This window comes from Chiloscyllium plagiosum, chromosome 1, assembly GCF_004010195.1.
Source record: "Chiloscyllium plagiosum isolate BGI_BamShark_2017 chromosome 1, ASM401019v2, whole genome shotgun sequence".
NCBI lineage: Eukaryota > Metazoa > Chordata > Chondrichthyes > Orectolobiformes > Hemiscylliidae > Chiloscyllium > Chiloscyllium plagiosum.
In genome coordinates, this window is record NC_057710.1 from 120,719,398 (window position 1) to 120,745,479 (window position 26,082).

Consider the following 26,082-nt stretch of genomic DNA (forward strand, 5'->3'; position numbering starts at 1 on the left):
AAAGGTAGATCCATAAAACAACTTCATATGAATTGAACAAACAGGATCAACTGAATAAAAGACAAAGTTAGGACTTATGGATGAAGTTCTTAAGACTAATTACAAATGACTAATTACTTGTCATGCAAAAAAGGGAGGAATATAAGAAGTGACAGTTTGGGCAGTACATGAAGGTACAAACCCTGGAGTAACAGCCTGATGAACAATGGAGATCTGTTGAGTCCTTGCTGAAAGGTGTGTTAATTTGGGTACAAAGTTAAAAATCACACAACACCAGGTTATAGTCCAACAAGTTTAATTGGAAGCACACTAGCTTTCGGAGCAACACTCCTTCATCAGGTGATTGTGGAGGGCTCGATCGTAACATAGAATTTATAGCAAAAATTTGCAGTGTGATGTAACTGAAATTATACATTGAAAAATTGATTGTCTGTTAAGACTTTCATCTGCTAGAATACAGTGATAGTTTCACTTCTTTCATGTGTAAATCACAAAACCCTTTTTTTTAAAGTTGCATTCTCGGGTTAGCTGTTAACAATGGTGATAGCTAGACAATATGTTGAAGGTGTTAGCCCCCTGTGTTCTCTGTCTATGACCTGATGTTTAGATTGATTCTGAGTGTGAGAAAGTGTGTGTGTGGGTGTCTATGTGCGCGTCTGTGTGTACCTGTGTCCGTGTGTATGTGAGAGTGTGTGTGTGTAGGAATATCTGTGTGTCTGTGTAGTGCAATGGTGATCACCTGTAATGTGACATGAACCCAAGGTCCCGGTTGAGGCCCTCCCTATGGGTACCGAACTTCCGAACAGAGGCTGATAGCTAAGTATCTGCAACAGGGGAGGCTGCCAGCAGGTCAGGAAACCAAATAGTTTAGAAGGGCTTCACTGTGAACTTTAAACTCAGCCACGTCCTTTACAGCTCCCCCCAACCATCACATCCAACCATTCAAATCTCACTACTGAAAGAGATTTAAACCTCCAGCATCTGAAATTCTGTTGCTCCATATCTAAAACCTTTCTGACCTGAAGGCTGGACTCAAGACTAACATCTAAAAGTAAACTTTCTGTTTGCCTGTTATGAAATTTGCCCTTGACAAATATTCTATTTAACAATGTGTTTTATTCGTTCATCAGCAGTCCCTCAAGGAGAGGAGGAAGCATGCCATGTGATGCTAACACTGACTGCTCACATTACTAAGACATTTCTGTTTCTGGTATTCTCCACACTGTTCATTAAAACTATGACCAATGGATCCAGCCACACTGTGGCTGTGTTGCTGGTAAGGGACAGAGAAATTGAGAAGAAAATGTGGCAGCAAGTCTAAAGCCAGCAGTAACCTCCAGCAGCTGCTGACAACCTGCACATGAAGAGGTTGCAGTTGAAGATCCCCGCAGGAGGTACAGCAAGCCCAGAGTTTATTACAGTTGATACTGTTCTCTAATGAAAAAGATAGTGTCACAACAGACTGACAATGTCCTGGCACACCAGCACAGAATGATTGCAATTGTTGGAGTCAAATCTGCAACATGGCCATCCTATCCCAGTGGAGAAAGTGAGGGCTGAAGATGCTGGAGATCAGAGCTGAAAATGTGTTGCTGGAAAAGCGCAGCAGGTCAGGCAGCATCCAAGGAACAGGAGAATCGACGTTTAAGGGCTTATGCCCGAAACGTCGATTCTCCTGTTCCTTGGATGCTGCCTGACCTGCTGCGCTTTTCCAGCAACACATTTTCATCCTATCCCAGTGGCTATTAAGGGGATAACTGCACTAAATGTTTAAGCAACTGGTTGCTTCCAAGTTTCACTGGGAACTTGCACGAGATCTTTCCGTTCTCGACCTGCAAGTACATCAAGGCTGTTATCATTACAATTTGTGCCCAATGTCACCTCATTTCCCCATAACAAAGCCAGTGCTTCAGTCTGGGTGATGGGTTTTGCCAACATCATTGGATTGCCCCAGCTACAAGGCGCTACAGATTGTACAAACATCGCAGTGAAAGTCTTGTGTTCATCAACAGAAATGGATGCCATGTCCTCAATGAACAAGTCAGTGCCTTGGAACACACCAGCCCCTATCATTGGAATGCTGCACCCAGGACCCTTTGTGCTTAGGGAGGGGCACCCAACACTCGCACTAGACCACAGCGCATCTCGGGGATAAATGCTTGCTCTCTTAGTGCTCGCTTCTTTCATTCCTGCTTGGATGCTTACAGCCTCTCTGTCTTGCCTTTATAGCCTTTGCCACCTCAGCAAGAGCTCAAAGGCTCACAGTACTTCTGGCTTGTCCTCTCGCCCAGACAAAGTCAGGAAGCTTGTCACGGTTGTTGACAGTGATCAGTCAAGGTGGTGGACGTGTTGGTGCATAGCACAATGAGACATCAATGGCACATCTGCACAAAGTACCAGCAATGTATGTGGCAAACACACTAAGTGTGCTTCAGCCAAGTGGTCATGTCTCAAAGACTAAGGGCGTAGTCCCAGTCAGTTAAAACCGTGTCTGATAGTCATCCAAGGGCTTGGTCATGGTCAGTTAGCCACTAGGGCCTTCCAGGGTCAGAGGTTCCGTATCACTGCAGTCTGGATATTGGGCCACGGTCAGTCCTGCAGGACAGGTGCAATCAGTCTGGGGTATCACAGTACGTCAGCTGGAAAACTGCATAGAGATCCCATCACATCAGTAGGACTGTCCATGTTAGGAGCGTTTGGGCCACAGTCAGTCCTAGGCAATAACTCAGTGGGAAGTTATCAGAGGCCACTACTGTGGTAGGAAAGTTGGAGAAGTTAGTTGGAGGGATTGAGGCAGCATACTGGAAAGCAAAGGGACAAGAAAGTGAAGAGGAGAATTACGCAATATACTAATGAGAGAAACAATAGCATATTCGAGGATATGAGTAACAGTGGAAGACGTGGTCATCAATACCAACCGTCATGACTAAACTGTACGGCCGGGGCTCAGGGGGTAATTTAGGGAGATGACATCATTGGCACTGGGAAGAGAGTAGTGGTGACTTTGGGATGGAATATGGAACAACCAGTAAACTGTGTGGCCTGGTGGTAAGCCAGCAATTGGGGCAAGGAAGGGAATTGCATGTGCTCGGAAGTAAGAGCCAGATCAAGTATATGCTGTAATCAGCATGTATTTGGAGCTGCTGTGTCATTATATTGCCAGTGAAGGGCAGTCTGGAATGCCAATGCTTGGCCAGATATATGCCTGGGATTTAAAGATGGCACCAATGCCAGGGCGCCAGTCTGTTGCAGGATATCTGGTCGGACAGGGAATTCTTTCACCTATGGCAAGATAGAAAATTAGGTGAGACAAGCTGGAGGAACACAGCTAGCCAGGCAGCATCAGGAGGTGGAGAAGTCAACATTTCGGCTATTAACCCTTCTTCAGGACTGAGGGTGGGTGTTTGGAGAGCTACAGATAAAGGGGATGTGGGGGGAGGGGTGTTGGTGAGGTGGGAATAGGTGAACACAGGTAGAGGGTACGACCTGGTTGGTCAATGGGAGGAATGAATCCGATTGGTGGCTGAAAGGAAGAGGCGATAAGAGGAATGGAAGGGAGGGGGAGGGGCTGGGAAAGGAGGTTATTTGAAATTGGAGAACTCAATGTTGAGTACAGGCGAAGATGTAGTGTTGTTCCTCCAATTTGCAGTCTGACTTGCTGTGGAGTAGGTCAAGAATGGTCATGTCAGAAAGGGAGTGGGAAGGGGAATTAAAATGGGCTGTGACTGTGAGGTCAAGTCGGTCCCTGTGGGCCCAGCTGAGATGCCAGTAGAATTAGGCTAGCATTGAATGAAAAGGGCACCATGGGGCGTGGCAGGTAGTTAATGGCACAGATTTGATAAGATCCAGTGAGAAACTCTATTAGACCCCATGAAGAGAAACCTGTGAAACCAGATGAAACTGACACTTGGGTTTAAACTATACAATCTTATGACTCATCTTGGACAAGAATTAATTTTCAAACTTTGGCCTCTTCAGAAATTATTTTACAAACAACCTCATTAAGCAAATGAAGTATCATGCAGACATCTTAGTGTGTTTAATGTATGTGGATCTGAGAGAAATTTATGAACAAGAGAGCTCGTCTTCAAATGAATTTTTTAATTGAGTTGACATTGGTTGGATGTTACTGTCCTGTAATTAAATCTAAAGAATATTTTGTGATCCTTCACTGGACAAGCTACATTCTTTCCAAGTGAACCTGATTTGATTCTTCCAACAACAATAAGCACTGGAGAGGCTGTTCGATAACTAGAACCTCATTATTTCTCTTTGGGAGAGGGTCAACCATATCAAATATTTTAAAAGTATAGACAAACAATTGTTGCACACTTCCGTTAATCTGCTCTCAGTGTGGATCCATATTTATGTTAGGTTTCTCTGTTGGCAAACTCCATCATGCAGCAAACAGGTACATTTGCATGTAAATTCCATTTATATTACTGTATATGATGGTGTACAGGACCACACTGATACACAGAAATAAACCCCTGAACAGTCATCAAATAATTCACATCTCTGTCAGTCACTACCATATTGAAGATCAAAATCAGACCAGCCATGATCTTATTAAATGGCAGAGCAGGCCCAAGAATTCAAATTGCTTACTCTTGCTCTTAATTCCTCTGTTCATAAACTCAGTATTTAAACAAACTAAATTTAACACTGTCAATTAAAATAAAAATGAGGAAGAACTGAAATGCCAATTTACAAACATTGATATATTCAGAACAGAAGACAAGGCAGAATAGAGCAATACTGGGCTACAGCTCCAAAGCAGGGCATCTGATAGGGTACCCTATTAAATGGTTAGACATTTTCATGTGGCCTTCAGCTTGAAAACATTGTTGCTTTTGCTGAAAGGGCAAACTGCCAATAGTGTGGTGAGGGCAAAAGGGCATCTATGTCCTTAGTAAATGGTGATATCAAGAATTGGAAAAGAAACAAATGTGATTGATCAATTTGAATTGTTCCCTTTCTGGGACAGATGTTGATCAGCATTACATTAGCAATTATTATGTTTTAGCGTCATCTGTTGTGGGATATTGACAGAACACAGTTCACACCCAAATCAGTGAACCACAATGATCTTTAGGTATAAACTGTATCAAGGAGATAGTAAGAGAAGATAACTCTGGTATCCTGCACACTTGAGTTTCAGTTCAATGTGATATGGTATCATTGTGACAGAGCTCCTTACCCACATTAAAGGTATGGCTAACTCTTTACTCCACACTCATGATTTAAAAGGTATTACTTGTCCAAACTTTCTGCAGTGAGTTTGATGGACAATTAGTGTGAAAATCCAGTAAGTTCTGAAAAATAACAGGAAAGTTAAGGATGAGGTGCTACTTCTGCATAGCAAACAACTGTGGAACATACATTGACCAGAAAGGTCAAGTGGTTCACAACTCCCGAGCTGTATCTGAGATGTAAGTTGTATTGCTTAATCCTCTGAACTAGTTGGAAGATTGAACATTAATGACAGCATGTGACCTTAGTTTTATATTATTAAGCAAAATAGTTCTGAAGAAAAACTGGCTGTAATTACGATGGTCTTCAGTAAAATGGCTATGCTATCACGACACACTTTGAGCAGGAGATTCCTTGGGGTTGCTCCTGGTTCACCGACATTACTTCACCCTAGAGTTGACAGAAGATCATTTACAAGCATAAATACAATTTCTTTTGGTGCATTTTTAATTCCCGGCCTGGCATGTCAGCCTCCCGGCCTGGCATGTCAGCCTCCCGGCCTGGCGTGTCAGCCTCCCAGCCTGGCTGGCAATCTCTTGGCCCAGCGTGGTGATCATTCAGCGGTATGTGGCAGTCTCTTGGCTCAACATGGATTTCCAGTCTCAAGGTGATTCATTGAAGCAGAGCCCCACTGTGGCTAAGCACTTAAGTAAGACTGTAATGTTTGAACTTTCAGCATTATTTCTTCATTTTCTACTTAAAACAAAGAGGGCTTGCAATATGTAAGTTTTAATCTTATTTTGTATGTTTTACGCTGTACTATAATTATTGCAATGTTGAACTTTTAACTTTATACTTCCTTTCTATTGTGTTCTTAAGATTCTGTACCTTGGTACTTGTACCTAAGATGGTGCCCTGTGTGGCGACATTACAGTTTTCACTGTACTCTTGTACTTTTGTACTCAAGTACATGTAATAATTTTTAAAAACTTTAAAACAACACTGGCTCTGTGGAATCAGCAACAAAGATTTTCCTAACCCAAATGTCGGGAGAAAAATTAAAGACCCCATATTCAACAAGCATGAATAATCTAAAGCAAACAGCAAATTCTGAAAATACAGAACAGCTCCATTATATTCTCAGAAAATAATAGAGATGTATTTAGGGTAGAAACTTTGTTCCAGTATTTCTTGCAATGGCATGGGTCACTGTAATAAAAATGGAAACTGCTGGAGAAACTCAGCAGGTCTGGCAGCATTTGTGGGAAGAAAGCAGATTTAATGTTTCGAGTCCAGTGACTCATCATTTTCATCTCTAATGAAGAGTCACTGGACTGGAAACGTTAACTCTGTCTTCTTCCTGCAGATGTTTCCAGACCTGCTGAGTTTCCCCAGCAAAACAGTTTTTGTTTCAGACATCTGGCATCCACAGTTCTTTGTTTTATTTTATTGTCTGGGTCCCTGATCTCCCATTTAAATATGTGCTGCAATTACGGAGTTGGAATGTCTCCCTTTAAGCTTCCTGGAACCAAATGGCTCTACATCAAATATTAATATTTTCTTTTGCTTTACAGGATATAACGGAAGATCTATTGTGTATTTGCACAGTATCGTTGCCATGTTTCATTTCAATCTGTCAGAACATATAGATCTTTTAAAATCAGCCTTCAGCCCTCAAACTCACTCACTGCCCCCACTAACCAAACCACCCGCATGTCCCTCTCATTCTTTGAAATGACACATTACAAATAGAATTCAAATTTTGAATACAGATGTATTTGATCCTCTTTTATGTGTACAGTTTTGTATGTTAATCTTACAGTTATCAAAAGATGATCAAGTAAATATATCAATACTCATGGAATTAATCCAGTCCTCACACAAATAATTAAATGAATTCATATTCATACAATATCACAGTACAGGAAACTATCCCACTATTTGTGCCATTGTTATTTGTGAAACTTGGTCTCAATATTCTGTGCTTTCCCCAAACATTTAACTTTCCAATAGTTACTTCCCTGTAGAAAATAGTTTCCATTCCAGCAGGAGCATTTTATATTCCAACAACCTCTTGTAAAGGTAAACATTTGTTAGTCTTTCGTCACTAATTTCTCTAATAGTAAAACAAGGGTTTTCCCATTTATCCTGTAATAACTTTAATCACCACAGAGCTCTCCTCCCTCTTGTTCTACTGAAAGGAGTTGTGTTTTTTTCTATTCTTTCCTCAAACATAAACTGCCTTGATCCTGGAATTATCACATCCATGGCCTTGCCATCCTTCCTAAACTATGCCAGGCCAAACCAAATAAGATATCCTAACTGATCTAATCAATAATTTGCATAGGCTGCAGTAAAAAGTGTTCATTACATAATACATACATAAACCTCTGTTCAAGTTAACTCAACTACTGTTTCAATTTATTGGTCAATCAGTATGCACAAATACAACGTTAAGGAAATGTGCAGTGATCTTTGTTATCTGCAACAATGCGGAGTCTTCTGATGAACAGTTAAAATGGGTAAGGAACTTACAAAGTTTCAAAAGTTTGGCCTTATCCCTGTAGGTGAGTCATAGAGTTCTGAGATGTACTGTTCCAGGTTGTGAGGTTGAATCATTTCACAAGGTCAAAAGTAATAACTGAAAGCTAGGAGAACATTTGTCTCATGAAAATCCTGGCAGATATTAAAAGTACCATCTTTCTTTGGGTTTAGTAACACAATGTGATAACTTTGTTCTTTTAATAGATGAGAGTGTTCTTTAAGATATAGCTCAGAAAATCAGAAAGCTGGTGAAGCAGCATAGCGGAGAACTTGCATTTTTATTGGATTCAGTTATGGGTATTATTTATATAATTATTTGGTACAATATTTGAGTATTCTTGAAGGAATGTAAATATTTTTGTACTGCATCATATTTAATACTGAACAGCACTAAGTATTAACTAAAGCCTAAGTTGGTATTAATATCTGTAGGGGGAATCATAATCTCATATAAACATTGATAAAATTATACCGTTGAGATAAGATGTTAATTAAGCATGAATCCTATGTGTCATGAAGAATGAAATCTGCATTACTGAGGTCTCTGTTTCAAGCTGTTCTTCTGATTATCTATTTGTTTTCATTAACTTCAGCAAATAATTTCTCCAGGAACTGAAATATTTAAAATATAACATATTAACCACAGTGAATATTTACATGTACACATTATGACAAAGCCAAACCACATACACAACACATTTATTTTTCAAATCCCCCTATCTTCATAATTTTAGGCAGTCTTCATTTCAAGGCTAACACTCGATATCAGTCATTTCTCTTCTTGATGGGCCAGACTCAAATATATGATAAAACAACTGAGTTCAAGACAATGACACTAGCTATTCCAAATGTCATCTGGTGAATTGACAATCACTCATTTTAGTTCAAAAAGTCAGCTATTTTGTAGTTGTTCCAGTCCCAAAATATACTTTTGTAAATTCTTAAATGGGTTTATATGCTGGCAACATAAATGTCACTTTATCGTTTCAAGGCTCAGCTAACAATGTCAGCCAGTACAATCAGGCCATTGGACAGACTGTTCTGGATTTATTTTCTTAAGCAGAGAATAGATATGTGCTTCACATATTTCATAGATGCCGTGCAAATGAAAATGGCACTTCCAAAAGGCATCCTATTTAACAATGCTTATTCACAATAATACTAATGCCACAGCTATATAAAATATATGCTGTTAAATATTGTGACCCCTGAAGTAGAGCAGATTTGGCCAGAGGGGTGGGGACGTGCTGGAGCAGCTTGTTCACTTTGGTTCACTGGGGTTTCATCCCAGTTGTTGTTAGGTCTTTAACCCTCACCCCTCACACTCGTTCACCACTCACACCAAACACCACATCCTCCGTGGCCCCATACATACTCGATGACATGCTCTATTATATACAGTGTGGGCACCGTATTGTAGGAAAGATGCAAATACAGAAGCAATTTATGATGATTAGAAACTTCATCCATGAGAATGGACTGAAGAAGTTGGGTCTGTTCTCTCTGGAGGGAAGAAAGTTAAGAGGAATTCTGATTGAGGTATCAAAATGAGCGGCTTGTCAGAGTAGAAAGGGAGAAACTGTTTCTACTTGTAAAAAAAACAAGAACGAGAGGGCATAGATTTATAGTGATGTGTAAATGAAGCAAGAGTGAGGAGAGAAAAAGCATTTTTTATGTAGTGAATTATTAGGGTATGTCATGCACTGCATGGAATGTGATGGAGATAGGTTCAATTGAGGCATTCAAGACAGATTTGGATAGTAATGGTGTGCAGGGATTTGGGGAGAAGGCAGGAGATTGGCACTAGATGATACAGATGGCGCAGGCATGTTCTGCACCATAATAATTCAATAACTGTGTCACCTGCATGGTCAATTACCTGGTGTGTAAGATGGGAAGACTTTGGGAGGCTTGGAGATTCAAAAATAGACAACAAACAGTCTTTCAATCTTAAACATTTAATTATGAAAAAAAACTTCCATCCATAACTCTATTTCAAGTTTTAAAATCTCTAGTGGTTAATCTCTTATACAAACAAACAAATAAACTTCTATTCAGTCTGCACTTCAAATTCTTTAATGGCCTTGCTAAGCTGTCAGTCAAACTGTGAAATCAGAATCTTGTGCACAGATAATTATAGCTTCTGAAGCCAAGCAATCATAATGACATGAAAGCCCTCATGGAACCGTTAGCTCAGAGTTATCTTGAAACTGTACAACTAGATGCTGGTGGTTTTCAAACCTCCTCCTGCCAATGACAGCAGTCCAGCATTATGTGGACAGTTATACCATTGTTAAAGAGCATCTATGAGTACTCCATCAATTTACTGTGAAGGCTAAGGCCCTTGTAACAGCCAAAATGGAGTAATAACTGCGTTGAGTTTGGATTCCTCTCCTGTGTGAATATTCCTCCTCCCTTTCCCCTAATGTCAAAAATGTAATCTGTCAGAAATAGAGCTGGGATTTCTCCATTTGGGTCCCAGGCACCAATATTAAAGGTCCACAGATTCTGCCCGACACCATAAAAAATTCAGCTCCGAGCAACCTTAGTGTCGTCGCCATACCTTTGTGTAAATTTGTGCAATGGAAAGAACTAATGTCCATATTTGCTTGTATTACTTTCACAAATGTGCCTTTGAGGCTATCCAGAAGGTCAATTTAAACTCTCCCCCATTTCCTCTAACTGTCAAAACACCATCATGTCGAAATTTCCTCTGATCCTGCTCTGCTGTTCACAGAACTTAGTAAAGTGCAATACAATTGGCAAGCACTTTCATATTTTTAACATTGAAATAAGCAATCCTGGGTGACTCATACTTTCTAATTGCCATAAGCAGCTTTTGACCTGTATTTTCTCACTTGTTTGTCACATCTCACTTGGCCTCAGATTTCACTCCTTTGGTTTTACTCATCTACACCTCCACTCCTTCCCACTTTACCTTCTGCCTTGGAAGGACTTCTTAATTTTTCATAAATATCTGGTCAGCTACATGTTTTTAAACATGTACCAACTATTGTATTTCACACTGACAGTCAATATTTCATAAAGACATAAAACACATCAGCACTTGCTGGCAATAATCAGTTCAGATCAGGCCCCCTTTCTCCTCAGGATAGCTGCTCCTCATTGTTTCATGTGGGCCTTCAGCTTTACACAATTACCAACTCCTTTCTCTGATATTGGGCAAGACATGAACTGAACTCTGTTGTTAATAGATTTTATCCTGCCAATGTTTATTGTAGGAGGAACCTCCCATCAGCACTGAAGTTCCTGCTGATAGTAAACAGCATACGCACAAAAGGATAAAGATTCAAGTTTTCTAATATATGTCAAAAAATCATGCAGCAACTTGCACTTTCTGTAAATGTCACAATTATTTCCTGTCAGTCTTTAATCATCTTGCTTCAGATGTCACAATCAAATATACCTCCTAACCCAGTAACATCAATACCACAAAAGATACTATTAGTCTGTAAGATGTGAAAAATGCAGCAAACCTCCGATGTATCATTCCAGTGTCATAAATATTTAAAGTAATGACAGAGGAAAAGGCACTTATTTCATGTGAGGTCAAGTAGATAGTTTTGTTGAAGAAAGTTTGTAGATTCACATGAAGCTATAAATTTACAAGCACCTGACAGTCTGCGAACGTCTCTCAATTAATGTGAGAATTAATGCTTCAAATTAGTGTGTGATTGACCTTAAATATATTTATTTACAGAAGTTCGACTCTGTATCCTTAACGGATGTGGATATCTAATGAAGGTTCACCTGAATAGAGTATAAGTACAAATAACTTTCTACATGGACGTAGATTTAGGAGGTAATTCAATGACTTTGGAGAGCAGAGAGTTGCTGGTGGGATATAGTTTGCAAGGAGAGTGCAGTTCAGTTTTGGTCCTTTGGGCCAAATTAAAAATAACAGCATAATTAAAAATAACAAAGGGTAACATCTGAAGCAAAAGCACTGCTTACGATATTGACTGACAGAACAGCAAGAAGGCAAGGTGGGTGGAGACCAAGGTGAGTGATCAACAGTTTAGTTGGAATGGAATAGATGAAATAGGAATTAAGACTCAGGAACAAAATGAGCTTAGAGGAAATAATGACAAGAGACAGAAATGATGTTCAAGAAGGATACAACTTAAGGACTAAGATGGTAGGGACATTGGGGAGTTTGGCCAGGTGAGTTTTTGGAAGGGAAGAATATGTCAGAGGATGGTCTTGATCTTATTGGCAAAGAAATTCATCATCTCCTCACACTCATTATGGAGGTTATGGTGGAGGGGACAAAGAATGGAAATTGCTTTAAGAAAACAGTTTGCATGAAGCTGGGAGGAACTTTTCCATTTGTTATTTAAAAAAAAGGAAACATTGCTCAAGTCTCAATCCCTCATTAGAAAGAGAGAAATGACTGATGGAGAGATTAACCACTCTCTCAGGTGAGGGGAGAGGTTGAGAAACCAGGACCTTCATGGTAACGTCTGCTAGGGCAGTGATTGGACACACACAGTTGACATCACTGCATTGCAATACAGCCATCTGAGCTAACCAATCCCCAATAATGTTCAATTAGGGCCTGCAATTTTTATGCAGTCACAAAGGACCAATTGCAATTGATCTCAAAGAGAACAAATTTCATTTCAGAACTATTTGTCAGGAGCATGAAAAGCAAAAAAAATTTAGTCCATCATGACACTAACATATGGTTTGTAATGTGATTTATCTAGATTTACTGCGTCTATACTAAACCTAATGTTAATAGCAGAATTGGAAAACACTTACATTCCCCACCTTTTGCTCACTCGCATTTGGAATATAATTCAGCAAAAAATAATAGAAACGAATTGCAACATGTTCCTATGGTTCCACAGTCCAATAACATTAAATTAATACTTAAGATTAAGCTGCTGAAAAGCAATGTAATTGTCAGACCAGCAATGAAACCTAGTTTTAAGAATGCCCATACGTTCAGAACAAGAAAATAAATGAAAATTGAGACGTGCATTTTGTAGGAAACCTCTGGAAGATTTAGAAAACACTTTAGATGAGAAGATAATCATCAAAGCCTTTTGTCTGTGTGTTGCAGTATTATACTGAAGAGTTATTTTTTGTGAACTACACTTTTTATTGGACTGACTTCAAATATCAGGCAGAATGATTGAATTTACAACTTTTCGCCACCTGTGCAAGATGCTATATATTTGTACGTTGTTAAATTTATATTTACCTCTGGTTTCCTACATCCTAAAGCCTCTATGTATTTCTTGAAAGATATTGTTGCTTGAAGTCCTCTTATTTCTTCATCCTTCACAGAAAACAATAATTTAGAAAGAAGACAGATCTGATTACTGATCACCACACTCCTATTTTCCCACTTGCTTCTTCCTTTCACCAGTTCTCATCTATCCTCAAATATTACCATTGCCCAACATGGTCAACATATCCAAGTACCCAGTGCTATGCCACAGAAAAGGATGTTCTAGCAACTGTTTCCTACTTACTTTCTGATGCAGGTAATTAACCATATTTTACAAAGGATCAATGGCATCTCTCTCCATTTAAGAGACAGTGTGTTATTTCTAAAGTTCTCAAATTTTGGATCGCGGGGATTAGACAACTAGGGTCACAAGTTCTGAGGTAGCAGTGGTGGCTACGCAATGGACACTCAAATTTGACAATCCTGGGATTGGTTGCAAAGCTCCTTTTTATAGGCAAAATGTGTTTTTTTTCCTGTGGGCTCCGAGGCCTGATTGCTGGCAAGAGACCCTGCAAAGTGTTAGGTATCTTGGAGCTGTACTTTATTGTGCAAGTATCACTGTTGTTTGAACAGCTACATTGTGCAGCAACTCCACCCCAACCAGTTCTCCACCAGATATTATTCTTTGAGGTCTTAACAAATAAGTCTTATAGAGGCAGAGATTAATGATCACTTTCTCCTGGGTGGCACAGTGGTTAGCATTGCTGCCTCACAGCGCCAGGGAGCCCGGTTCGATTCCCACTTCATATGACCGTCAGTGAGCACTTTACACATTCTTCCTTGTCTGCATGGGTTTCCTCCAACTGCTCCAGTTTCCTCCCACAATCTAAAGGTGTGCAGGTAGGGTGAATTGGTCTTGCTAAATTGCCCATAGTATTAGGTGTGTTAGTCAGGGGTAAAAATAGGGTAGGGGAATGGTCCTGGGTGGGTTACTCTTTGGAGGGTCAGTGTGGACTTATTGGGCCAAATGGCCAGTTTCCACACTGTAGGAAATCTAATCTAATGTCTCAAAGGACTTTATAGTCAATTAAGTACTTTCAAAATGTAGTCTCTGTTGTACTGTAGGGAATGCAGCAGTCAGCACAGAATAAGCTCTCAAAAACAGCAATGTGATAAGGATTACATAATCTGGTTTTTTTTTGTTAATTGAAGGATAAATATTATCTGGACACCAATAGTAATTCCTCTGCCTCTTGTTCAGAATAGCATCTTGGGATGTTTTACATCCACCTGAGTCTCAGTTAAATATCTCATCTGAAAATCAGCATCTCCCCTCAGGATTGCATTATAATGTCAACCTTGATTTTGTGTTCAAGTCCTGAGGCGGAATCTTCTGGGCCTATCTGGAGCTTTAAGAAGAGTGGGCCAGGAACTAGATTGGTGGGAGGTAAAAAATCAGATTCCAGGAGGGTGAAAGTTTTAATATTAAAGTTCTCAGGCGGGTCAGATCTCCCATGCCTCATGGTCAGCAACCTCTTTAGTATGTCATGAATATTCACCGGCATTACATTCACAGGCTCAATTTTGTTAGGCATAAAACAGCAAACACGTGATCACTATTTACATAAGGCATGTATCTGGCAGGGTCAGTCTTTATGTTAGCTCCAGTGAGTGAAAACTCCTCACTATCTTGACTCCTTCACAATCCGGCTGTTGTTTCTTTGCACAAGTGTTTAAAGTGCAATGGGTGAAGTTTGACCAAGTCAACCATCTCAGTCATATGAGATCTTCTTCTGGAAGGTAAATGATTATGGTACAAGGGATGAGATCTGACTGGGGTGGCAGCAGCTCACGATCATCCTCAGTCATATGCAGTTTGCCTTCCTATCATTAACAAATCCCATTGTTCAGGGTGAAGGCTGACTAGGCCCACTAGTCTGACCAGAGTCTAGATTAGAGTGGTGCTGGAAAAGCACAGCAGGTCAGGCAGCATCCAAGGAGCAGGAAAATCGGGCACAAGCCCTTCATCAGGAATAGAGGCATAGTGCCTGCAGGGTGGAGAGATAAATTGGGGGGGGTGGGTAGTGGTGAGGGTGGGGAGAAAGTAGCAAAGAGTACAATGGGTGAATGGGGATGGGGATGGAGGTGATAGGTCAGAGAGGAGGGTGGAGTGGATAGGTAGAAAGGAAGATAGGCAGGTAGCCACACTGGCTGAAGCCAGCACACCTGACTGAGACAGGCAAGATTCATGGGGACCCGGGTGGTGCACTCAACTAGGAAAATTGAAAGGAACAGGACAGAGTGGAACTTAACATATGTAGTTGTGAGATGGAGTACTGGGATGCAGAGGATAGACTCACAGCAATAGGGGCAAAGGGGACAAGGAAAGGTGGAGAACACAATGGAGTAATTAGACATCTGAGAAAGGAGAATGAGCAGGTGAGCTTGAATAATGGGCAATATTAGAGTAAAGCTGGGCATGGGGCTCTGTGCTGGGATTGTGAGATAGTGATAGCATGAGATTGCCTCTAGCAAAGGTCTTTCACCTGATTCAACAATGCTGATATTATCTCCTATAACATAAGAAACTGGGCATGGATATTATGATATTGAAGAATCCAAAACATTTATTATAACAAACTATTAAATGCAAATGTTACATTCCTTAGGCATAGAAGAGTCTGGCCTAATATTAAACTAAACCAGAGCAGCATGCTTGCAGTACAGCGTCCTAGTACAAGTGATCCAAGGTAAGGTGGAATATGAAAGTTTTACACCCTCAGGTCATAAACAGCTCTGTAATAATGTTATCATGAGCGTGTCTCTATTGACATACTGAGCATGAGACATTAGTCTCAAGAGGAGACTGCAGAAGGACAGACATGAGGCCATTGGAAAGGAAAAAGCTATCCACGGTGGGGGGGAGAAGGGGAGTATATTCTAGAGAGGCATAATGGAAGGTGAATCACTTAAAGGAAACATTTACAATCACAATCTTGCTCTTCATCAGCTTTCAAGCAAAGGCCTCTCAGAGAATGTACAGTCCAAATGGGAAGGACTCCAAGTCTGTTTGCTCATGTTCCTGCACAGCACAAACACACTTATCACAGGCAATCAATCAAAACAGAAACGGAAAAATACTACCTCACAGGCACTCAGTGAAGGAATTAATACCAAAGGGAATCACTCACTACAGATTTAAGATTAGATTCCCTACAGTGTGGAAACAGGCCCGTCACCCAACCAGTCCACACCGACCCTCTGAAGAGTAACCCACCCAGACCCATTCCCCTCTGCACCTAACACTATGGGCAATTTAGCATGGCCAATTCCCCTGACCTGCATATCTTTGTGACTGTGGGAGGAAACCAGAGCACCTGGAGGAAAGCCAGGCAGACACAGAGAGAATGTGCAAACTCTACACAGACCGTTGCCCGAGGCTGGAATCGAACCTGGGATCCTGGTGCTGTGAGGCAGCAGTGCTAACCACTGAGCCAACATGCCGCCCCTAAGTTACATAAATGCTTGCAGCTCCATACACCAACATTCCAACTAACTCCAGTCATTCATTAACCTTTTGACAAGAAGGGCACTCAAGAATCACCATCCTCAAGAAAAACAAGATTCCACCTCTGGCATGGGACTTCCACACAGAACTGTTTGATCAAAATCAAGAGAGCTTCCAACTGAGCTAGGATGGATATTCATTAAACAGCAGCCTGCACTAACAGCCTCCATGGGCACAAAAATGAATGCTAGCACTTGTGATAATATTAAAATGTATCTGCATTATGTCTTCCTTTTCCATGTGCAAACCAGACCGTACATTTACAAACCAAACTGTTGAATTTTGAAACCTTGATGTAAAATAGAGCTGAGACAGTGACATGTTCAAGGTTAGTGTTTCCACATTAGCACCCTTTACATCCATTATGATCACCAACTAAATATAGTTTATCATCATTCATTGACAATTCTCTTTTAATTTCTTTTTTAATAGCCTTTCTATAGAAACAGACTCTGGACAGAGATCCAGGCTGAATCAATAATATTTTATCATATCATTAATACCTTGAACAATGTAAAAGTTAGGTTGCTGTTAGTTCCCTGTGTGTGGTGTGTGTGCCTGGGAAATCTGTGACGTATTTATCCCAAAGCTATTTTTTGTAGTTGTTCCATGAAAGCCTAATGGGTTAATATGAAACAGGGAGAACTCCTGAAGTTGATTGGATAGAATAGTATAGAAATGTTGTCGCAGAGAAAGGGAACACTCATCCTGTTGTACCTATGTCAGTTATTTCTTGAGCTCCTCAGCTCGTCCCACAATTCAGTCTATAATATTATTAATTCCATTTGTTTTTATCTTCATGTAGGCTGCCATCACTGCTGGTTTCTGCCTATTGGATTCCTCTTTTAAATGGCATGGTGGGGGGAGGCTGGTTGCACAGTCACTTTCAATGCCATTCAGATCACTGACAGCAGGTGCACTGCAGTCATTTGAACTTGACTTGCTGGAGTTTCTATTTCTTCACAGAGATGGCAATCTCTCTTGTTGGGCAGTGCTCCATCTAGTGGCCAATCTCTGAACTGGCAAATTTCACCTCTTTTCCCAAACAGACTAAGGGCAAATTTTACTCGAATTAAACAGACAACAGCTTACTGATCACCAGCTTTGCATCTGTCCTGCATTGGAAATGAAAATCAGACAACATGTACAATGGCTGCTGATCTGCTAATACCTGTTTTACACTGTCACAAAATCAAAATCCTATTTACTTGAGTTCAAAGCTGTTTTAAGTCTGAAATCTGTACAAACCTTTACAAGAGTTCATGTTCCACTAATAAAGCTACAGAACTACTGTCTACAATTATTGTTTGACTCAAACAACAGCTGTTGTTTTCTGATGTGAATACATGAATAGAAATTCAGTCTGTCAACATAAACACAGCTGTACACTTTAAACAAAATCTTACAAGGTTTGAAGGATTTTGACAACATGATAAAGTGCTAACTAAATGCAAGTCTCATTTAATTTAAGTCAACTCAATTCATGACTGTAGTAACTGTCCCGTATGTGGTTCCTGCATCTGATCACTATTGAGTGATCCTGATGTAAAATGTGAACATAATATCCTCCACGGTCAGTTAAGTTCCTGACATTCCCTATCTAAGTCAGATGTAAAATGTTGTCCCTTAGACGAGCCACCAGTGGATGGTACCCATTACACTGTTACCCAGTATGAGTCAGTTGTTTCTAGAGGGTTGCATTAATGTGTAATCAAGCTAATTCACACACTCAAATTCCTAACATTGCCAAAATATAAAAGGCAACACTTCCATCAATAAAATGCCCAACAATCAGTACTCTCTTGTAGGTATCATTTAATATATTTTGGATATATGTTTATCTGTTCATTCACAAGACAGTCACATGTTAGGAAGTTAAATTCGAGGAGACTGTTACTAGAAAATGGTAAGTAAATCAGACAATTAAAAGCAACTAAATTTCATGAGAAAAACAATCACAAATAGAAGTTATGAATTGACATTATCAGAGTTTCCCTTTTATTTCTGTTTGCTATTCCCACATTCTGCCTGCAGTGGTAAGGAAGTTAGTTTCTATTGGAAGACTATGCTTCTTAAATTGGTGACAAGTAGGAATACTAAACTGATACCTGTTAAAGGCACACCACACAAGAAAAGAATGAGTTTACCCACTAAATTGGATGATTTGGTTATTCATTTGCAAAAGTAAATATTATAAATTGGTACCTTCTCTCCAGCTCCTTCAGGTAAAATTACTTTGTCTTTCTCAGCCACAAAATTGGGATCAACCAGAGGTTCATCAGCTCTTCTTTTTGTCCATGTCTTTGGGTCCAAATACCAGGCTCCATATATATATTTATCCCCATATGGCTGGGTGGATTCCTACCATAATATCAACACAATGCTACTTCACTTAGCATTTTATGTCCATGTGAAAAATTGCATATGAAAATTCACTTTGGATACATTGCTTATTCATTAAAAATGAAGTAAATAATAACAATTGAGTTAAAATACACTATAACAGAAATCTAACTTTCATTAAAGTATGTGTTAAAGTGAATCCAATCTGAGCGCGTATTCTCATTGATACATCAGTTCCTGTTTAAAGTTCTTTTGGAGATCAGCAAAAGTAAGTTCAAAAACGAATTTGTCCTGCATCAGAGTGACTGCTGCCTTTTCCTTGAATGCAGCCAGCAGTAATACTGACACAAGGTATGATCGCATTATTTAATACATGATTTACTTGCATCAAAATTCCTTGAGAGCAGATTTCATCAAAGATCAGCTCATCAAATACGCCTGGTTTAGTAACTCAGTGCACCTAAATAGTCTGCTTTCTTAAGACAGCCATACCAAGTATGGCTTCTAAGCAGGATAACAAAGACATGCAGGTTATCTATAAATTGTAAATGCAAATTAATTTATACTCTAATTCCTTACTTAGTATACAAAATTAACAATTACACAGAAACGTAACACAAAACAAAATATACCAATTGTCTTAGTACAAAATATTTCCCAGGTCTCTTAGAATACCATATTCACTTTGCCCCCCTCATATTGTGAGGGATATTGAGGCTTTGGTAAAACTACCAAAAAAGGACAGAAAATTGATTCTCAGTTTCGAGCACCTTAGCTACCAAGATAGTTTCAAACAGCAAGGCTTGTGTATATTAAAGAAGTCGATTCCTGAAGAAGGGCTAATGCCCGAAACGTCGATTCTCCTGTTCCCTAGATGCTGCCTGACCTGCTGCGCTTTTCCAGCAACACATTTCCATCTCTATATTAAAGAATAGTCAACTCAAAGTTAATTTGATTTAAGTTCTGTAAATTAATAGATTATTAGGTAGCGTGTTTGTGTGGTCAAATAGTTCAGCCAGGCCAATCGGGAAAGATAATGAGTCAGGCTTATATATTTATAGAATCATAGAGTTATATTCGAACTGAATTAAGCTGAAATTTACAAAGACACAAGTTTCTGGAGAAACTTAGCAGGTCTAGCAAAATCTGTGGAGAAAAGTCAGAGTTAATGTTTCAGGTTACTGGACTCAAAACATTAGCTCTCCTTTCTCTCCACAGATGCTGCCAGACCTGCTGAGTTTCTCCAGAAATTTACGTTTTTTTGTCAGATTTTCAGCATCTGTAGCTCTATGTTTTATTTAAGCTGGATGTCAGGTGGTTCTTCTGTTCCTTGTAAGTCGCAGAGCTATGGAACATGTGGTCAGTTTGTTTGGAGAACATTAATTCATTACATAATTTTCAAAAAGATCAGGACAGCTTTCTTGTTGTATCAGTGAATGTTCCATACAAGAGGTACATATCCTATATAGGTCAATGATATCTTGGACTAGTTTTGAACTCCCAAACGGTTAGAGAAGGACTACTTGTATATTTTATCTTAAATGGCCTGAAGTTTTATCTAATTTTTCACACCTCCAGGGGTTTCTATGGCTCTGGGTAGGTAGTAAGTGTCTATTTTGTGGACACAAAGAATTATAGTTACTGTGTATGGGACAGATTAGATAAACAAACCGGTCTTTTGTCTGCCATGATTTTCTAATGTCCTTTTCCACTTCTATTTCAACACATATTTCTTATGTTTGTTAGGAGAATAGGTCTACCAGGAGGTATCTACCTTGCAACCTGATGCAAACGTTCAGTTTGGGAGCCCCACATTTTACTGGACCGAATATTGTATACTATCAATTCATCTGGTGTTGCCCAAGAAGGACAAACATTAATCTTTGTCTTAGAATACTGATTGAGTCACTGCATACATTCCAGAATTTGTGGCATAACTACAAAACAGAGGTCAAATAGCGTCATAGAGATGTAACGTATGGAAACAGACCCTTCGGACCAACCTGTCCATTCCGACCAGATATCCCAATTCAATCTAGCCCCACTTGCCAGCACCCAGCACATATCCCTCCAAACCCTTCATATTCATATGCCCATCCAAATGCCCTTTAAATGCTGAAAGACTTTTTTTTTCCCTGCGGACTCTCAAGATTTCTCAAGAAAATATTTTGTTTATTGTAGCTACTATTTCATTGTTACTAACTCCTCTATTTGTGAGATGCAGCCATCGTGTCTGTATGTCTGTTGACCTACAGGGTCTTTGCAATCATAGCAGCAGAATTAGAAACATTAATCAAACCAACTCCCCATTAAACTTAATGCCACGTCACACAAGGGAAGCTTAAAGTTCAAAAGTACCACAGTATTTAAATTGGCTCAAGACAACAGCCCTAAGATGGCAACAAAAACTGTTCCTTACAGTAACTAACACACAGTTCATTAATATAAACACAGTAATTTGCAAGGAATTCATGAATGTGAATTTAAGTTTTCCTGGATCCAAGTTAGTTAGGTATCGGTTTGTTGTCAGACTTCCCTCCCTTTCCAATTTGCAGCCACTGGCCTCTCCCATCCTGAGCTCACCTGGAAAATGTCCACTTCTACCAGCCTCATCCTACAAACTGGCTCCATCCACCAACGATCCCTGGCCTTGCTCTGCACATTCACTCACCAGCTCCCTCCCTCCCCACCCCTGGCCATCATCTGTAAATTCATTCCCCCCACCTAGCTTCACCCCTGCAGATTCACATCCCCTGACTCATTGCCACCACCTCCACACCCCCTCCTACTGCAACCAAAATACAAACTTGGAACATAAATAGGTCCTCTGAGACTGATTCAATATAATCATGGCTGATCCTCTATCTGGATGCCATATTCCAGCTTTCTCCCATATCCTTGAAGCCTTTAATTTCTAAAAAATTAACATTATCTTCCTTGAATATACTCAGTGACCCAGCTTCCACAGACTTTTGTGATAAACTAATGCCACTAGTTGATCATCCTCTGAGTGAAGAAATGTTTCCTTATCTGAGTCCTAAATGGGTTAACCCATGTCATAGAATCAGAGAACCACTACATTGCAGGAAGAGGCATTTGGCCCAAGGAGTCCACACTGAAGAGCATCCCATCCAGACGCAGCCACCAGGCCAATCCACCGAACCTACACACCATGAGACTGTGCCCCTGGTTCTGGACTCGCCAACCAAGGAAAACATCTTCCCTGCATCTGGTCTGTCCAGCCCTGTGAGAACGTTATACATTTCAATCAGACTCCCTCTTAGCTTTCTAAACTTTCGTCAATACAGGTTCAATTGACTCTCACACGACAGTCCTGCTAATCCCCAGTATCAGCCCAGAGAATCTTTGCTGCGATCCCTCTATGACAAATATCCTGTCTTAATTTGGGAGACCAAAACTGTACACAGTACTCCAGGTGTGGTCTCACAAAAGCCCTGCATAATTGCAGTATGACAACTCTCCTTCTGAACTCAAAACCTCTTACAATAAAGGTCATCACACCACCCGCCTTCCTAAATGCTTGCTGCAGCTGCCTGTTCACTTTCATTGCTTGGTGTACAATGACACCCAGATTCTTTTGGAGATCCACAATTCCAATATATTCCATTAAATAATACTTTGCTTTTCTGTTTTTCAGACTGAAGTTTACAACTTCATATTTAACCACAATGTACTGCATCTGCCACACAAGCAAATTGTTTGGATCGTTCTGAAGCCTCCTTTGATCATCCTCACAACGTAATCCCACCTTGTTTCCCAGCAAACTTGAAAATAGTACATGTGGTTCTCTCACGAAGTCATTTAAATATGTATATTTTTGTATATCATGAATTACTGGGGCCCAAGCAATGATCCATGTGGTAGTCCACTAATCACTGCCTGTCAGCCAGATAAAGACCCATTTATTCCCACTCTTTGTTTCTGACCTATCGACCAGTTCTCAGTTCATGCCAGTATATTATCCTCAATCCCATGTGTTTTAATATTACTCACGAGCCTCTTATGTAGGGTCTTATCAAAAGCCTTCTCAAATCCAAATACATCATATCCACAGGTTCTCCCTTTTATATACTATCAGTTACATTCTCAAAAACATTCAAGTAGATTAGTTAACCATGATTTCACTTTCATAAACCCACGATGACTTTGTTTATTCCCATTAATGCTTTCCATGTGTTCTGTTATCACATCTTTTATAATACCCTTGCATTTTCTCCATTAATAACAAGAGTCCAAAGGCAGTATGTTCCTGTTAGTGTGAAGAACAAGGCTGGTGGGTGCAGGGAATGCTAGATGACTAGAGAAATTGAGGCTTTGGTCAAGAACAAGAAGGAGACATATGGTAGGTATAGGCAGCTGGGATTGAGCAAATCCCTTGGGGAGTATAAAGGCAGTATGAGTATACTCAGGAGGGAAATCAGGAGGGCAAAAAGGGGACATGCAATAGCTTTGGCAAATAGGATTAAGGAAAATCCAAAGAGACTCTACAAATACATTAAGGGTAAAAGAGTAATTAGGGAGAGAACAGGGTCCCTTAAAGATTAGCAGGTCAGGCAGCATCCAGGGAACAGGAGAATCGACGTTTCGGGCATAAGCCCTTCTTTGAAATCTGAGTTCATCCCTTGTGGTTGGAGGGTTCCTCGGCGGAAGATGAGGCGCTCTTCCTCCAACCGTCGTTTTGTTGTGGTCTGGCGATGGAGGAGTCCAAAGACCTGCATATCCTTGGTGGAGTGGGAGGGGGAGTTGAAGTGTTGAGCCACAGGGTGGTTGGGTTGGATGGCCCGGACCAAGTGGAGGATGCAGATACAATTACAATGTTTAAGAGACATTTGGATAAATACATAAATAGGAACGGAGGGATATGGGCCAGGAGCAGGCAGGTGGGACAAGTTTAGTTTGGGATTATATTCAGCATGGACTGGTTGAACCGAAGGGTCTATTTCTGTGCTGTATGACTCTATGACACCAAAATTGGTAGTGTAATGGACAGTGAAGAAGGTTATCTCAGAGTACAATGGGACCGTGATCAAATGGGCCAATGGGTTGAGGACTGGCAGATGGAATTTAATTTAGATAAATGTGAATGTTGCATTTTGATACTAAATCAGGGCAGGACTTATGAAGTTAGTGGTAGAACCCGAGAGAGTGTTGCCAAACAAGAGACAGGGTAGTGAAAAAGGTGTTTGGTTCACTTGCCTTTATTGGTCAGTGCACTGAGTACAGGTAATTCTCCTAGAACATGTATTTGTTAAATATGATTTGGTTGTAACCTGATTTGTGAATTGCTTTTTAATAAAGCAAACTCCCGTTTGCTGATGTGATTCCATGGCCGGCACTAGCTGAACAGCAAAACCCAGCCTCAGGACCCTCTATCTGCAAAATGCAAATTCAGTGTGTTCAGCTAAAACAGGAATGTAACAGCTCTGTAAGCCTTGAAACGTAGCTTGAAACTGGAAATTGTAGCCTACATTTAGAAGGAACTTTATTTCGAACTGGGGGAGAATCCTGAGGAGGACTGGATTTCCACATTGGCGTCACAGGGTCAATCAGATTGCACACTCTCTGGTGAAGAGCCTTGTGAAAGGTACAGTGCTGTAGTCAGCGGTTTTAGTGTTAAAGTGTTAACTTTACCTTATTACTTCATAAAATACGTGATTTAAAGATTTACTTAGACTGTGCTATTCCTCGTGTTAGGCTGACTACTGTTTTTGTTTCGATTTTACTGATAATTTTGGAGGTTTGCTCCTAACCCTGTTTTTCTCATTGGCCCCATTATTTATATCGCATGATTTTCTATTACACGGTGTCACACGGGAACGCAACTATCGTGTTATAGGAGAACTACCTGTATAGGAGTTGGGAGGTCATGTTGCGGCTGTACAGGACATTGCTAAGGCCACTTTTGGAATACTGCATTCAATTCTAGTCTCCCTGCTGTAGGAAGGATGTTGTTAAACATGAAAGGGTGCAGAAAGGATTTACAAGGATGTTGCCAGAGTTGGAGGGTTTGAGATATAGGGAGAGGCTGAATTGACTCAAGGCTATTTTCCCTGGAGTGTTAGAGGCTGAGGGGTGACCTTATAGAGATTTATAAAATCATGAGGGGCATGGTTAGGGTGAAAAGCCAAGATCTTTTTTACCCGAAAGTAAAGGGCATAGGTTTAGGATGTGAAGGAAAAGATTTAAGAGGGACCTAAGGGGCAACTTTGTTTACGCAGAGGCTGGTGTGTATATGTAATGAGCTGCCAGAGGAAGTGGAGAGGCTGGTACAATTACCAATATTTAGAAGGCATCTGATTGGGTATATGAATAGATGGAATTTAGAGGGATATGGGCCAAATGCTAGCAAATGGGGCTAGGATATCTGGTCAGCATGGACGATTTGGACCACGGGGTCTGTTTCTCTGCTGTATGACACTAAATGTGAAAATGTGATGAAACCACTGAACTACTCAGTTTTATCCATCTAACTCATGTTTTCCCATGTACATGAAGATAACTATTCATTATAATTGAACAGTTTATAGCCAGTGGCAAAGGTAGAAAAGATGAATTACTATTTTATAACTGTAAAACTTGAATTTTACCCTTTTAAAAAAGTCTCATTGTCACATACAGACACACATTCAGAAATGGACAAGGCATGGCACAAATATTGTAGGTAGGGAAAGAACAAAAAGCCAGAGAAACAGTTCTGGCATCAGTGCAAATCTTAGACATCAGTCAGCTGTTTGACTTTGGTTCTTATTCCTTCACTCTGATCCTTGCTGATGACATAACAGTTAGTCTTTCATTCAGTGGTTGAGAATTCACCCTTTCGGTGCCTGTGCAGGTAGTTTTCCCTTTCCCCCTTCAACAAGGAATTGTCAGATACAGCGGCTCACAATGGAAAGGTTCTTAGTTACTTGGATTTTCTTTGCCTTCTCCACAGAGAAGGGAGAAAAAGAGAGATAAATGTTTTCTCTTTGCAGGTTAGATGTTTCTGCTGTGTTGTCCACATACAAGACTGTAGTCCTCTGCCCAGGAACCAATCAAAACCTTTGTACTGTGATGAGCACTCCTGAACCCACAACAACTGGTTGAAAAGCAAAGCAAAAGACTGTCTCCAGGCAAAAACGCTGATAACACATAAAGACATCAGCCATGATTGAATAGCGGAGTGGACTCGATGGGCCGAATGGCCTTACTTCCGCTCCTATGTCTTATGGTCTTA

The 26,082-nt window shown here is 40.3% G+C and overlaps 1 protein-coding gene and 1 long non-coding RNA gene across 5 annotated transcripts in view; one reads left to right on the forward strand and one right to left on the reverse strand.

Moving 5' to 3' along the window:
* LOC122552697 overlaps positions 1-17,790 on the forward strand; it is a 31,011-nt gene extending 13,221 nt beyond the window's left edge. For 2 of the 3 annotated variants that reach the window (XR_006312453.1, XR_006312455.1), the window contains exons 3-5: positions 13,054-13,253; positions 16,757-16,833; positions 17,311-17,790. This is a non-coding gene — a long non-coding RNA (uncharacterized LOC122552697). The remainder of the gene's footprint in view (positions 1-13,053; positions 13,254-16,756; positions 16,834-17,310) is intronic. The other variant, XR_006312454.1, reaches the window with a different exon arrangement.
* Positions 8,176-26,082, reverse strand: part of zgc:158260 (uncharacterized protein LOC571389 homolog) — a 35,365-nt gene continuing 17,458 nt past the window's right edge. For both annotated transcript variants that reach the window (XM_043695526.1, XM_043695535.1), the window contains exons 6-8: positions 18,711-18,866; positions 12,968-13,045; positions 8,176-8,349 (exon numbers count right to left, since the gene is read on the reverse strand). In XM_043695526.1, coding sequence (XP_043551461.1) covers positions 8,308-8,349; positions 12,968-13,045; positions 18,711-18,866 — 276 coding nt within the window. In that variant the 3' untranslated portion in view covers positions 8,176-8,307. The remainder of the gene's footprint in view (positions 8,350-12,967; positions 13,046-18,710; positions 18,867-26,082) is intronic.